The sequence below is a fragment of the Bacillus rossius genome, chromosome 6 (assembly GCF_032445375.1).
Source record: "Bacillus rossius redtenbacheri isolate Brsri chromosome 6, Brsri_v3, whole genome shotgun sequence".
Classification (NCBI taxonomy): domain Eukaryota; kingdom Metazoa; phylum Arthropoda; class Insecta; order Phasmatodea; family Bacillidae; genus Bacillus; species Bacillus rossius.
In genome coordinates, this window is record NC_086334.1 from 20,747,268 (window position 1) to 20,761,542 (window position 14,275).

The 14,275-nt window shown below is 38.3% G+C and overlaps 2 protein-coding genes across 3 annotated transcripts in view; one reads left to right on the forward strand and one right to left on the reverse strand.

The window, feature by feature from the left end:
* Positions 1-14,275, forward strand: part of LOC134532818 (probable cytosolic Fe-S cluster assembly factor GJ13047) — a 42,217-nt gene continuing 27,942 nt past the window's right edge. For both annotated transcript variants that reach the window (XM_063369722.1, XM_063369723.1), the window contains exon 1: positions 1-4,231. In XM_063369722.1, the coding sequence (XP_063225792.1) occupies positions 4,010-4,231 (222 nt within the window). In that variant the 5' untranslated portion in view covers positions 1-4,009. The remainder of the gene's footprint in view (positions 4,232-14,275) is intronic.
* The window catches only part of LOC134532820 (apolipoprotein D), a 26,480-nt gene continuing 15,247 nt past the window's right edge, over positions 3,043-14,275 (reverse strand). Inside the window, exons 2-4 of the mRNA XM_063369730.1 lie at positions 9,039-9,175; positions 7,656-7,858; positions 3,043-5,741 (exon numbers count right to left, since the gene is read on the reverse strand). Coding sequence (XP_063225800.1) covers positions 5,605-5,741; positions 7,656-7,858; positions 9,039-9,175 — 477 coding nt within the window. The 3' untranslated portion in view covers positions 3,043-5,604. The remainder of the gene's footprint in view (positions 5,742-7,655; positions 7,859-9,038; positions 9,176-14,275) is intronic.

The following is a 14,275-nucleotide window of genomic DNA, read 5'->3' on the forward strand; positions in this document are numbered from 1 at the left end:
CAAAATTTTGCCGATTTGCCGATTCTGAACCAGTACAGAAGAAAACACATTTTAGTTAAAATATATATCTATAGATTTATTAAATTCGCCAAAATAACTCATTCTAAGAAAAGCATGCAATGCAAATGCACATGTATTTTAGTTTATAAACGAAACATAACCTCTTTTTTTAGCTTGTTTTCATTTTGTTTTTGACACATTGCTAATTAAAGCATGAATTTACTTATGGAGGTTGGAAAATTTAATTATTTAATACATTATGAAATAAAATAAGATTATTTAGTAATAAGTAACTAAGAAATATAAAGTTAAAATAATTGAAGTTAAAACGTGCAAAATTGCGAGACTTTATACACGTTTGTAATTCAAGAACAAGAATTCCAATACCATCTTAACACGTGCAGTGGCAAAAATTTACAGTGCCAAACATTTACACGGAAACATGTTTCATGTGGTCGCATTGCATGAAAAACAGTAAAAGTAATGTAGGATATGTAAAGTCCTATATTATTTGGTTATTATTATTTAATTCAATTTTAAAATCTTTATGTAAGTTAATTTAAAAATATTTCCATCACTATATTACGAACATTTCTTTGCAGTTCAAAGAAATTGGTAGCCATGCTCTAAATAAAGCAAGTTTTTGTTCTTATCTAACTTTACCTTGCTGGTGATATATTTATTTACAATATATTAGATCTAGAACGATATTAAAATATAGGATGTTTAAGTTTGATATGTACGGCTGGCACACTTGGCTAAGAAATGATGCAATTTCAAAGTATGTAATAGTACGAAAAGGGAAAAGGAAACTGGTGGATTTTCTGGTTATGACAGGCACTATAATTTTTTCCATATCATCGTCTGAAAATTAACAACGGCAGAAACGCTGATTCAACTAAATATCGACAAAATCAGCTTCTGCCTTTTCGTATCGGCACAACTCTAATTGTGCTGTTGCATCACGCCATCACATTATTTTGATTCCTGCAAAATGATGTGTGTAGTGTATTCATCCTAATCCATGCTATTCATTACAGCAACCTATTAAAATTTACACATTATGTGCATAATCATGCAATTTTAACATGCCTGGCTTGCACACAATGTCAAGCTAGCTGCAAGTGGAATGCTGGTTCTATGTTGTCTAAAAATTGGTGGCAACTGAAACCAATTTGTAGAGTAATTTTGTGTGCAGTATAGTAAGCATTTACTTAACGACATCCAGTAGAATCCCTTTTACACCTTGACTTTACACTTTCCTGTGTATTACTGTATCCTACTGTAATGATGATACAGTATTAATTTCCCACACCCACTTCCCTTCTCTCTCTCCCCCTTTATTAGTATTACAAAATTTTATCTTTGTCCCTTGGAAAGTGTTAGGTGTTCCTCTGAGTTTAGAATAAAAATGCTCATTTGACAATGATCAAAATGTGTTTTATGAAAAAGCAAGAATTATAAAAAAAAAGGGCTTGAAATAGTCACAAAATCAATGTATACATAATTTAATTGTATACATTTATCGATTGTCCTAGCAGTCATTGAATGATGAATATTATACCTTAAATGGCAAGGTACTAAGGTACACTTTAAGTACATTATCAGAAAAAAAAAATTAATGACTGTTAGTTTCTTAGTTTTGAGAGTAAAAATTACCAATAAAGATATTTTACATTGTAAATTCAAAAATTAGAAACACTTGCTGGTATTATCTGTAATACGTTATTTACCATGCCGACGGCAGCTTACTTTGCAGTAGATCCATACTTGTACTGCTATGTCATGTTGTTCAGAGTACTTAGTTGGGATTAAATCATAGATATTAATTCTCTTCTGTATGAATTATAATTTTTAAAGTTACATACTTCAACACACTATTTTGTGAATTCCACATCAATGCAACACCCAATCATTGAATTTTGTGTACTAAAAGTATACAGAATTCATGCAGAGGTCTTACATTTATCCTGCGTTGTTTTCGTTATTTTCATTGTGGCTTAGTGTTTGCTGCTGTCCATAAAATTTGTCATTTTAACTAGCTTTATACATTAGTTTTTTCCTCCCAGGCCTCTAAAAACAATTTTGGATGTGTCCTTACCTAAATGTTGCATTGTGGTACCTGCTATTGAGATGCCCCAAGCCAAATTTCCTTAACCTTTACTGGTGTTACCTATAATTTGTTTACATATTTCCTGAAGTCCAGGACACCTGGCTAGGATTTGCATGCACTCTGATGCAAAGATGTTATATTTCTGTTGCATGTATTGATGGTGCTGCCGATAGAGGAATTGCTGATCATAGCAGTAGGCATCTGTTTATCATCAGCGGGGCTTATTTTGTGATCTTTTAAACTGTATTAGATTCTCTTGCTTGAGTGTTTCGGTGTGCCTTCGTGGTCAAATTGTGGCTGGCAGCTGTTGTCGAGTGTGCAACCCATCATAGAGACAATGGAAAGTGTTAACAGGTTACACCGAGTCAGTCGCCAGAGAAGTCATTCCCATTTTATTGATGTGTTCACATTTTTGCTGTATGATTATATACTTGCAATTTTGTATTGAATTTCATTGTTGTGTTACAAAATCCTTCACAAATTTCCCTGTTGTCAAAGGAAATGCTTGCTGTGGTGTACTTGTTAATTTGTGTTCTGATGTCTGTTATATTGTATGTACTTAAAACTTGTTGATCTTCAGTGTAGTAATTTATTAAATTATCTTTAAGTAAGGCCTAATGCTCCAGTGTTTCATGTGTTGCACTACAAAATAAAATGTGTTACAAACACTATAAGTGAGTGAATTCATGATCACTTCAAGTGTGAATAGCAAGAGAAAGTTTCAGTTGTAGACCATGTGAGACAAACATCAGAATGATTCAAGATTTAACTGATTTTGAATAAAAGTTATGCTACCAAATTTTTGAAGTATATATTAGTTTGGTACTGTCTGCATGTAAAAATCAGGAAATGTGAAAATTTTTGATTACACTGAATGGTTGCCCTGATAAAGAACCTCAAAACCGATGGAATAATAATGAACAAACTGCTCCCTTGAAATGGTTTATTTAGTGAAAGCTGTAACTTTGACCACCAAATCAAGAAATCTGCAGAATTACATTAAACAGTTACATAGAGTTCAACCAAACATACATCAATGAAAGTTTTTTCACTAGTTAGTTGAGCCAACTCTTTCTTCTCTCATTTACTAAGCTAGCTCCTGTTTCAGATGATGTGCCACAATATCTTTCGTTGTTGAATGTTTTATATGTTGCATATGAAAGAAAGATTACTGAAAAATAATACTTTTTCAAATGAATAATTTTTTTAGAGGTAACTATAAACAGTAATGTGTGCTAACCTGGAAGGATTTTCTACGTAAACCCTTGACTTCATCTGTAAGCACATCATAAAACATTACAAAGGTTACATGTTCAGGCCCCTGTCGAGACCCTGAGCAGTTCTTGCAGCTCAACAAAACCCCCTACTTGACCAGCCCTGAAGGAGGTGCAGACTTGCCAACCTTTACGATTTTTTCGTAAAATGTACGAAAATCACGTCCGTTTTACGATTGTACGAGGATGTCTGCATTTTTTACGAATTTTAAGTACAAGACGTTTATTAAAACATGTATTTTCCGTCTGCCTTAAATGTTTTATTGTATGGTTTGTGAAAGCTGTTGCCATGTGTTGTTGCTGTGGAAACGAGTGCGGTAATTGAGTTATATTATTGGTCGAAGGCCAGCGAACCACGTAATTTGTTGTTTGATTGTATATCTTTCCTTATTGGCCGCCTGAGTTACATTGATGCGCTTACAACCAATTACGAACCAGTTTAAATAGCATTTTTAGTTTGGCAAGATGGTGTCGTGCATAAGCGTATGTTGTGACTCTTCAGTTAAAGTTGAGCCAATTTTGATTTTGTTTATTACAGGTTAGGAAACAAATTTATTGCATGTTTTTAATAAAAATGTGTTATGTGCACAATTAACGGAAGTGGAATCAAGTGAAGAATAAAATGCCCCCGAAACGTGATACGCATTATTCTCAGGCATTTCGTGATACATACACGCGGGATTTTCCGTGTATTCTTAAATCAAGCAAGGGAACACAGTTCGCATTTTTTTCAGTGTGTAGATGCGACATCAACATTGGGCACGGCGGAAGATATGACATCAATCTCCACGTGAACTGTTCAAAACATCTCGCAAATGTTAAAAGTGTCGCAGTGAGTTCAAAGGTTAGTGATTAGTTCGCTAAAAGTAACAGCACAGACAATGCTGTAATACGTGCAGAATGTATGTTTACAAACTTTTTGGTTGAAAATAATATTCCTTTAAATGTTTCGGATCACGCCGTCCCGTTATTCAGAAAAATGTTTTCAAATTCTGAATTAGCAGAAAAATTTGGTTGTGCAACAACACAGTCGACAGCTATCGTGAAAGAAATGGCAACAGATGCAACTATAAAATTGTTTGTAATTTACAAACTGTGGCATTTTCAGTCGCGACCGACGGCAGCAATGACTGAATCCAAATTATATCCACTAGTAGTATCATTTTGTGATGCAAGTTTGAAAATGATAGTGTCAAGGTTGCTTTTATTACCAGTACTCCAGGGAGATTCTACTGGAAGTTAACTGATATCAATGTATATTGTAACAAAGGTACACACTGTTGATTTGTAGGGTACCACTAGGAACGAAGTTATTTCTTTGATGTGATACTAAACAAAAATGTTTCTGTAATGGTAAATAATGAGAATGATTGTTGGTCTGCATTGTTAATGTAAGTATGTTAAAACGATTACATAATTTAGATTACTAGAAAAAATGTGATATCATGAAAGTTTATTAATTTTTAAATTGCCGCGAGCAGTTTACGCGTGTTATATTATTTTTTATGTATTTTACTAATTGAGGGTTTCAAAAGTTGGCAAGTCTGGAGGTGTGTACTCTGGTATTAATTGGCACTGCTGCTGGCACACTCATTCCTCTTCATCCTGGGCTGATACCACTAAGAGTCTCTTGTTAAAGCATGTCAGTCCACCGTGATACATTGCTGAGCTAGCGAGCCCCACGTTCAGTCAGCTTGGCTTCGTTCGTACCCCTGTCTGCACAAAATGCCAGTTCAATACACCTTCATGTGTGACCTCAGGTTTTGCACAAGTTGAGAAATGTGGATGTCAAAATTATTTTTGTGACAGTTACAACAAGCTCTGGTAATTTAATTTCACTGTGATTTTGGAAAGTGATAACTACATTAAAAAAAAATCTCCTTGTGTTATAGAACAGTACATGTTCTAGATCACTGAAGTATTCATACTACTGAGATGTGCAATTTCTCATTCTGACTGTAAATGTTGGCGTAATATCCATCATTTTAACAAATGAAAATGGAAAGCACAGCTGAGTATTTGACCAGGAAGGTCAGTAAAGTGTTTTGCGTGAAGTGACGCTTCCCTTGATGGCTTGTTTCTTCCCCAAGTTCAGTTGGGAATTTTTTTTAAATACGAAGAACTTGTGTCCACGGCACGTCCCGCCAGTCCGCACTGGCGTCGTCGCCGCGGGGCGGCCCAGGTACCGGGCATGTAGCAGCAGTGGTGTCGAGGACGCTAGAAGTTGGGGCAGTCCTTGTTGCGGGACAGCGTCAGCCTGTCGCTGTCAATGTTCAGTTCTGCCAGCCTGTTGTACACCTCGGCCCGTGCCCACACCGGCAGGTCCTGCTGTCTGCCGAGCACCCAGATCAGATCTGCCACACACAATCCACACAGAGGCTGTGAGTAGTGACCTTGTTTCGGTCAAAATAATTCACTACAGTTGTCACTTAAAACTGTTTTGCTCCGTTACTGAACAACTAATGTTACTTCGTGCATTCATATTTTTGTCGAGCAGGAACTTGAATTTACGCTAACTGTTCAATGGAACTCTGAATGGCCTCATTATATAATTGACTTCTTTCACTGCAGGAGCCTGTAACAATTTACATGCAGGCTACAGTATAGTGAAATATAACTTGCACATTAAATGCTTTGCCAAAAACAAAGGTTTTTTTTTACCCATGATTTTAATCAGATGGTTGGCACGACCAGAAAATAAATAATCATGACTAATTAAAAATTTAAATTCATTTATATATCTTTCCAAACATTAAAAAGAATAATGTTATCTAAAATATTATTTATCATACCTTTAATATGTATCTAATTTTCATCTTCCACCAGCAGGCTTCAAAAGCTTACAAGAGTAAATTTTTAAAATAAACTAAATATTTAATTTAAATAAATGAAAGACGTTTCCAAAATTAGGAGGTAATAAAAGAAAGATAAGCAATTTTAAAGTTTAATAATTTGTAATGTGAATTACTCATCTCTTGCTTCTTTTAACATGGTAATCCAACCACGTGTGTATTGTTTTGGTTTCACTATAAATCGAGTTCACAAGTGACAGTAGTTACACCGGCATAATGAACGTATGAAGATATTGAATACAGCTGGGCGCATAGACATTTTCCAGTCATGGCAAATCGTAAATTTTAATTTTTTGGGTATGTGGTGGTCTGGTCATACCACGTAGTTTAACTTATAATATTGTCTAACATTGTCATAATTCTTGTGTGGGTTCCATCTTCAGAATTAAAGATTAGGTTAAATTGCCTGCTTGATCATGCTGTTTTTAGGATTCTTGTTCATTTAAGTTTTTTACATGATTAGCCTCAGCATGTCGCCCTATGAGAACTCTTGTTTTGCCTCTAGAGTGTCCTCCAAATTTTAGGGTTAACAATTTTCGTTTGTTTATCCCTCAAAAACAGATATTGTAATCATTTGGACTTAATACTTTTTCTATTTGACTATCAATTGTTTTTCTTCGTTGGACTTTAAGCACACTTTTTTTTAAGTAGCTTATTGTCCTTCTGATGTGATATTTGTCAGAGTTTGTAATACCTATATTGGGAATCCTAGTCATTCCTAATATGTTTCAACATACCTGCAGAACAAATATACAGTACAGGGGTAGTGCCAGGGCAGGCAAATCCGGGTGAACACATAGGGCCCCGTGCTTAGCAGGCCCCCATGCTGCCAGTTTTACTTTTTTGTTTAACTTGTTTGTCTAGCTTTATGAGAAAAATTATTGACATTAATGGGAAAAGGAAGTATTAAATTGTTATTACTATGCAATTCAAAGTCCTGGTCGATATGTTTCGATTTTAATTCAGTTTTCAATATTTGTATCAGAAAAACTTTCAAAGATTTTATTGCCTCATATAATAATGATGCGTTTTCACCAATTATTACTGTTACTATTTATAAACATTACTCAATAATCGATCAGGAAAGAACATCAAAATTTTTTAAGCGAAATCATCTACAAAATGCAAGTTCCAGGTTGGTTTAAAAATGTTGTTTTAAAGAATTTTATTTTTTCTCATTTCCCATGGGAGGCCTACCTTTCACTATTCTTTGGAGGCTATTCCACAACCCCAGGCCACCCAATAAGGCCCCTCTCCGCAGAAGTTGAGTGGCCCAGGGCCCAAAGTGCAGGGCCGCCACTATCCATATAAAACTTGTTTCAGCCCAGTGGCTGTGCTACAGCACCTTCGTCGTGCGCCGACTGCGGGTGCTACGCTAACAGCAGCAGGGACGGGCCGGAGGCACGAGCGACGTACCTGCGTGCATGAACCCCAGGTCGGAGCAGGACCAGAGAACCGCGAAGCTGTCGTAGTCAGTGTGCAGGAGGTGGTAGACGCCAGCCCCGGGCAGCATGCGGGCCACTGCCGTCGGCAGTCGAGAGGACATGCGGAAGTCCAGGACCGCCGTCTTGTTGCTCTTGAGGGTGGCTGTGCCCAGGCTCACGCTGGGTCCTCCGGTCCTGCAAGCATTCCGCGAGGACACATTCTCTAGTACGTTCTCAACACGCTTTCCGACGTGAAAACGTCTTTACGATACTGGGTACCATTCCGAAATAATGAGCCACGCCAAAACTGACTAGTTTTCAACGACTAGTCCTAGCAGACTATGGGACGGAGGGCAGCATTCAACAGAGGAAGAGTGAAGGCGAAAAGCGAGCCAGCCAAACTTCCTCCAGCCGCCACGACGTACAACTCGGGAGGGACGCTCATTTATAACCAACTGATAATAGCTATACTTAACATTTGTTTCAATTTGTATTTTATAGATGTTAGGCACAGAATTAAAAAGGGAGAAAAGGGGGGGGGGGGGGGCAATCCTTAAGTTTGAGCTGATTCAACATTTATTATTTTAAAAAAAGTTTAAAAAATCCAGTGATGTGGTTTTAACCGCATCAACAATTCGCCTTTGAGCTTTACAAGCGCGCGCTATACGCTTTGCTGCCGAACATATTGGGATTTAGCAAGGAGAATTTGTATTATAATCATTTTAATGACAGTTTTATTATGTATTTTAAACTTATAATTACTTTTTACAATAACTATTTTAGTTTACCAAATATATTCCAGGGTAGTTTCACTATCATAAAGTTTCATTTGGCACACCACTAGGTGTGGCATGTCCCCTTCTGTGTACGAAAGTGACTATTTACGGTTTATGTTGCCACACGTGTGGTCCGCCATCTTTGTGACACATTTAAATTTGTTGAATTCCATTCCATTTTCATGAAATTACTCCCACCAAATGCCGTATACGAGAGCAGGGGCGCAACAACTAAATTTCCAAGGGGGGGGGGGGGGGGGGGGCAATATACCTATTTATAAAGAATAATTAATTCCCCCTATTGAAGCGGGGTGTCCGGGGGTCCTCCCCCGGGAAAATTTGTATTTCAAGGTGGAAAATGGTGCTATTTAAGCAGTTTTATTATTACTTTGCCCCCGTTTGCCCCCACTTCAAGGTTTCAGAGGGGGGGGGAAATACCCTTGCCCCCCCCTTCTTGTTGTGCCCCTGACCGAGAGCTAAGATGTTTACACATCAAAAAATGTAGTTTCAACTGCAGTTGCGTCATTGCGTGGTTGATCCCCGTGGGCTTATTGGTCCTGTACAGACGGAACAATGACAGTTGACAGCTGCTAGCTCACCATCTGTTGACTGTCTTGATGATGATGTTGAGAGTGGCTGGTCGCCTCTCCACAGGAGCGATGTCCAGCTTCGTGCAGCTGGACGCTATCTCCAGCAGGTAGAAGGAGCGCTCCACCTCGTACCACGTGCCCTCGAACTGCAACAATGCACTGCCTCCAAGCACCTGTGCAGCTGCCACTTCCTGCTCTGTTCCTATCACCAGCTGTTTAACTCTGCTGCCAACTGAGACTGGTTTATGACATTCAGAAGTGGTTAGAAACCTTCATGTACTTCTAACGATTAGTTTTTTTAACATTTAAATAAATTCATAATGTAACCTATTTTATTGTTTATAAAATTTTTCATACAGGCAAAACTTTATGTCAGTCCTAGCTTGCATTTAAAACATGAACTCATGTGGTATACAGTTTCATACTAACGGTTCGTATGTAGCCTCCATCTGCAAACACTAAATTTTTAGTATATTATCAGTTTAAACAATAAAAATTAGTTTTTTTTTTTTTTCAGGTGACATAGAAACTTGAGTTTTTCAGGTTTTTGGAAAAACCTAATTTTGTTATTGATTTATGGATGCTATACTAAGACAACGTATTTTGAGACGAAGGCTACATTACATACAAACGTTTGTTTAATCAATAACTGTACATAACATGATTTCGGGCATTAATTACTGTCTAGGACTGACATAAATATATGCCTTTAAGCTTAAAAAAAAAATATTTAGTTGGAAAAACTTTAATAAACAATTAAATGTGGTTATATTATGAATTTATTTTAAAACATGTTCACAACCACGACATATTTGAAGCAAACTAATTTAGGATTCTACCCCCTTAATGCCCGTACTAGGCTGCAGGTGCTGTTAGGCACTGCGCGTGTCGTATATTCCGAAGCAATTATATTCGAGCTGTTTGCTGAGTGGCTAGAGCTTCTAGCTGGCGAGCCACGGGTGTTGGCTGTGGATCGTCACCCACACGGAGGAAAGACAAGGCTCAACCTCCGTAGAATCGCCCCGCCCACCCCCGGCTGTTCACAGTTCACCCCGTCATCACCAAAGCAATATTCCAATCATAAAATATTCTACTTTATGTAATGAATAGCGTTAAAACCTATATAACAGCGAAGCGGAGGTCAATACACCGTAATAACGTACTTTATTTGTTTTAAAACAAAAATATAATATCCCCCAATTTTAATAGTTTCATAAATTAATTCAATAGAAATGGTCATATCTACAACATTCATACAAAATCACGAATAATATCAATTAAATCTTAATGTTTTCACACAGAATTTGATAAAAAAAAATTAAATATGGCGTTAATATTCTTCTCAGTTACGAATAAATAATTTGCGAAGTTATTCAGAAACCCAAGACGAATCAACTATGAACCATTGAAAGAAAACGTACAGTGGTGGGTACACTGACCGTGTCATTGTCCGGTTGCCGCATTAGTGCACCGCCTGTTGAGACTAAATGAGTTGAAGTTCGGCGACCCCTCCGAGCCAGGATGGTCAGCCGTCGCTTTCGTGCTGTGGCGGCACTCCGACGGTTAGGCCCTAACACCGGGACAAGGAAGGCCTGATGGCATCGCGGCAGAGAACAATCGGCTGTTGAGAGGCCGTGCGCGGACTTGGAAGACTGTCGGCCGTCTGCTGGGACAGCGATAACCTCCAACGGCAACTGCACTCCAGTTCCATGTTCGTTAGTTGAACCGTGTTGAGAATATTATCTCGTACTATGTCGTTTACCTTCTAGGATTTTTTCTTTACTTTCACGTCTGTCGTTTCGCCCCCCTTTCGTTTCCAAACAGGGCAATGCTGAAGAAACATTACACACTTACTCGTTTAGCGAAGTTTGTTATACACTGCGTACTGGAGTTCGGCTCTTGTTCAGAGTCCATTTTTTTTATGGTTGGTTCTTAGAATTTTCCAACTTCAGTTTATTACAAAACTTTTGTCGTTACACTTGTTTAGTATCGAGATACAAAAATAAAATACATGCATATAAATCATCAACTTTAAATTTTGATGGACAATGCACTAAAAAAATTATATTCGAAATAAAAAAAGACAATGTTACTTTAAAATATAAAGGAACATTATATGGTAATTGAGAATCAATACATGCATAGACAAGTTATTAGCTAACAACTATGTAGAGAACTAAAACAGGAAGCCTGGGCGTGTTCTCAATTACTCAAAGAAGCGAGTGCATAACGCCAACTCGTTACGGCTACGGCCGCAGGACGTAAGCGGTCCCGGTGTTTGGAACACGGCGGTGAAGAAAGCACGCGTGCCTGGCTGATGGCTGCCGGTGATAGGCCGTCACGGTGTGGGTCGCCGCTGAGAACAACCGCGAGATGGCAGCCGCGAAGCTGTGTAATTCCCCGCACGTAATCAGAGGTTTCCGATACCTCTCTATCCGCGTGACCTCCACGGCGGGACATTGCAAGGGCTTCTCTCAGACCCTCTATGCCGTCAGGTGAAACCTTCTCGAAAGTGTTTGCGTGTGTATGTTACGTCACTGTAGCTCTGCACGCTATTTGGCTTCGGATGGGTTCCCATAGACGGCAGACCTGTAGTTAGAGTGGATAAAGCAAACTATCTTTATCATTGTGCTGTACTTAGTTCATTATCGACCTTGGTTTCATAAGAGTGAAACGAGATGCGACTTTATATAAAATATTTAAGTCAAAAAGATACTTCATTGATTAGCGTTTTTAAATTTTCTTTACCCGCAAATTTGCAATTTTAGGGAATGGACAGACATTATATGTAATTTAATTTCCACACGCAGAGTCACTCTAAATTTTCCTCACGGTCGGGGGCGCAACAACAAGGGGGGGGGGCAAGGGTATTTTGCCCCCCCCCCCTCTCTGAAACCTTGATTCGGGGCAAACGGGAGCAAATAAAGTGCTGTGTAATCAATTTTTAGATAATAAAACTGCTTAAATAGCACCATTTTCCACCTTGAAATACAAATTTTCCCGGGGGAGGACCCCCGGACGCTTCAATAGGGGGGATCGATGATTCTTTATAAAAAGGTATTTTGCCCCCCCTTTGGAAATTTAGTTGTTGCGCCTCTGCTCACGGTGACCGTAAATTGACAATTTCTACAGAGACATTCGCAATGTATCTACTTATATTGCATAACTTAAAGATGTAATGTATTGTAATACAAAATATTTGACTACAAACTGGATTTATTATGTCAATAGTTACTATCCAAAAAATCGATAAAGAATAATTGCGTAGGGTCTACTTATTTAAAATTACTCATGGTAATTGTGTGTAGTGAATAATCACTTTATAGTCACAATTCATTGTAAGTAGGTACTATTATGTTAAATAAGGTCTCGTGATTTGTAGCTATGTAAACGATAATGCGTATCCGCCGATAAGAATCCGTGTTAAGGAGTTTAACAAGGAGTAGCCATCTGAGTAGCCATTCTGGCTGAAGAGCCGCCGTGTAGGAAATACCGTATACGAACAAGTTTTTGGCCTTTTCAAAAATAAATGTAGACCATTCTTTTTTTTTTTTTCAAGCAAATTCTGTGTAAGTATATACAGCGTTGATTTTCTTAGAATTTTCAGTTCATAATTTCATGGTACGTTAATTTCGATCGCGGAAATTCCTAAAAATTTCGTGTGTTCTCCGAAGTTGCTAGTATTTTTGTTTCAGAATATTTTCACGTCCCAGGCACTATCCCGGAGGCTAAGCGGGAGACGGCTCTGAACTAGTGATGGGTCGTTCGTTAACGATTCGTTCAAAAAGAACGAATCTTTGAGAGAACGAAATCTTGCGATTCGTTCGCGATGTAAAGAACCGGCTCTTTGAGAGCCGGTACCTTGAAAGATTCGGAAGAACGAAAACGCGGAGAGAACGAGAGAACGAGAGAACGAGATGAGAGAACCGGTCACGCGCCCGGTCTGATTCGTTCGTTAAATGATTCATGACGTCAGGAGTCTGAAGAATTAGTAATCACAGCGTGCGCATGTTCACAAGAGCAAACGATAACTGATCAAATAAAATAGGGTAACATGAAAAGTATCTATACCTGAAAATGTCAACTATTAAGTAGTGGTTTAAAATTGCTTTTTCACATTCACATACACAAATTTGGAAAAAAAAAAACTAAAAAAAAACAAAAAAAAACCGTATGAATTAAAAAATAACAGGGAAAGTAACTACAAATGTTCACACTTACCATTTTTGGGTTAATTAATGTACTTCATTTGTTTCTATTCATACTGAATTGCAGTAGTATTAAATTTTTGTCTTTTTTCTCTAAATGTGTTGGTCTACATGTAAACACGTTACTGTCACTAGAGTGTAAATAGCCTATATATTAATATTTGTAACTTAAAAAGTAATAAAATATAAATAATCTTGTTTCATATACGCAACTGTGATTCACTGGCTACGGAAAGCAATGTTCAAATTCAAATACAAAAACACGTACGTAATACTCTAAAAGATGAACGAGTTACGACACCTGATAAAAGAGCCAGATCCCATACACAGAAAAGAACGAATTGACCGAGATGAACGAATCGTTCTGAACGAATCATCTCACGGAACTGATCCAAAAGAACCGATTCGGTCAAAAGATCCGTTCTGCCCATCACTACTCTGAACCCACTAACAGCCGTGCCCGAGAAGGTGCTCGAACCTACGACCCCGGTGTTAAATAGCCACGCCCTTGACCCCCAGACCGCCGAGGTCAACCTGGCAAATGCACTGTGTCAGCGGCCGGGCGCTTCCTAACAGATCCGACCTTGGGTGCTGGTCCGCCAGCAACGCAAATATCGCGCTGGCCACGAGGTCTCCCGGTCATGCCCAGGAGGGCCGGCACCTCGAGTGAGGTCTCCGCCATGTTCGCCAAGGAACTCTTTTCGGGAAGGGCTGCCGTGCAAATAAATGAGGCAGTTGCAGAAAATTATATTAAGTCATAGATTATCCATGGAATAGATACAAAATTTAGTCTCAAATACTGAACTTTAATATTTTCAGACAACTTTTGATGAAAGAAAAGTTTCAAACATGTATTTAATGATTTAATCAACGATGCATATACCTTCCAAAAAAAAAAAATTGAGACTCGGAGGGGCTATCACCTCTACCCTCCATCCCCCCCTTTTTTTCTCATCATTTTGGAGTCACGCTTGCATCGTTGTCTTCCGCAGTGTGGGCAGATGAATGCACACAACACCCTGCACTGAAACCAGCAAG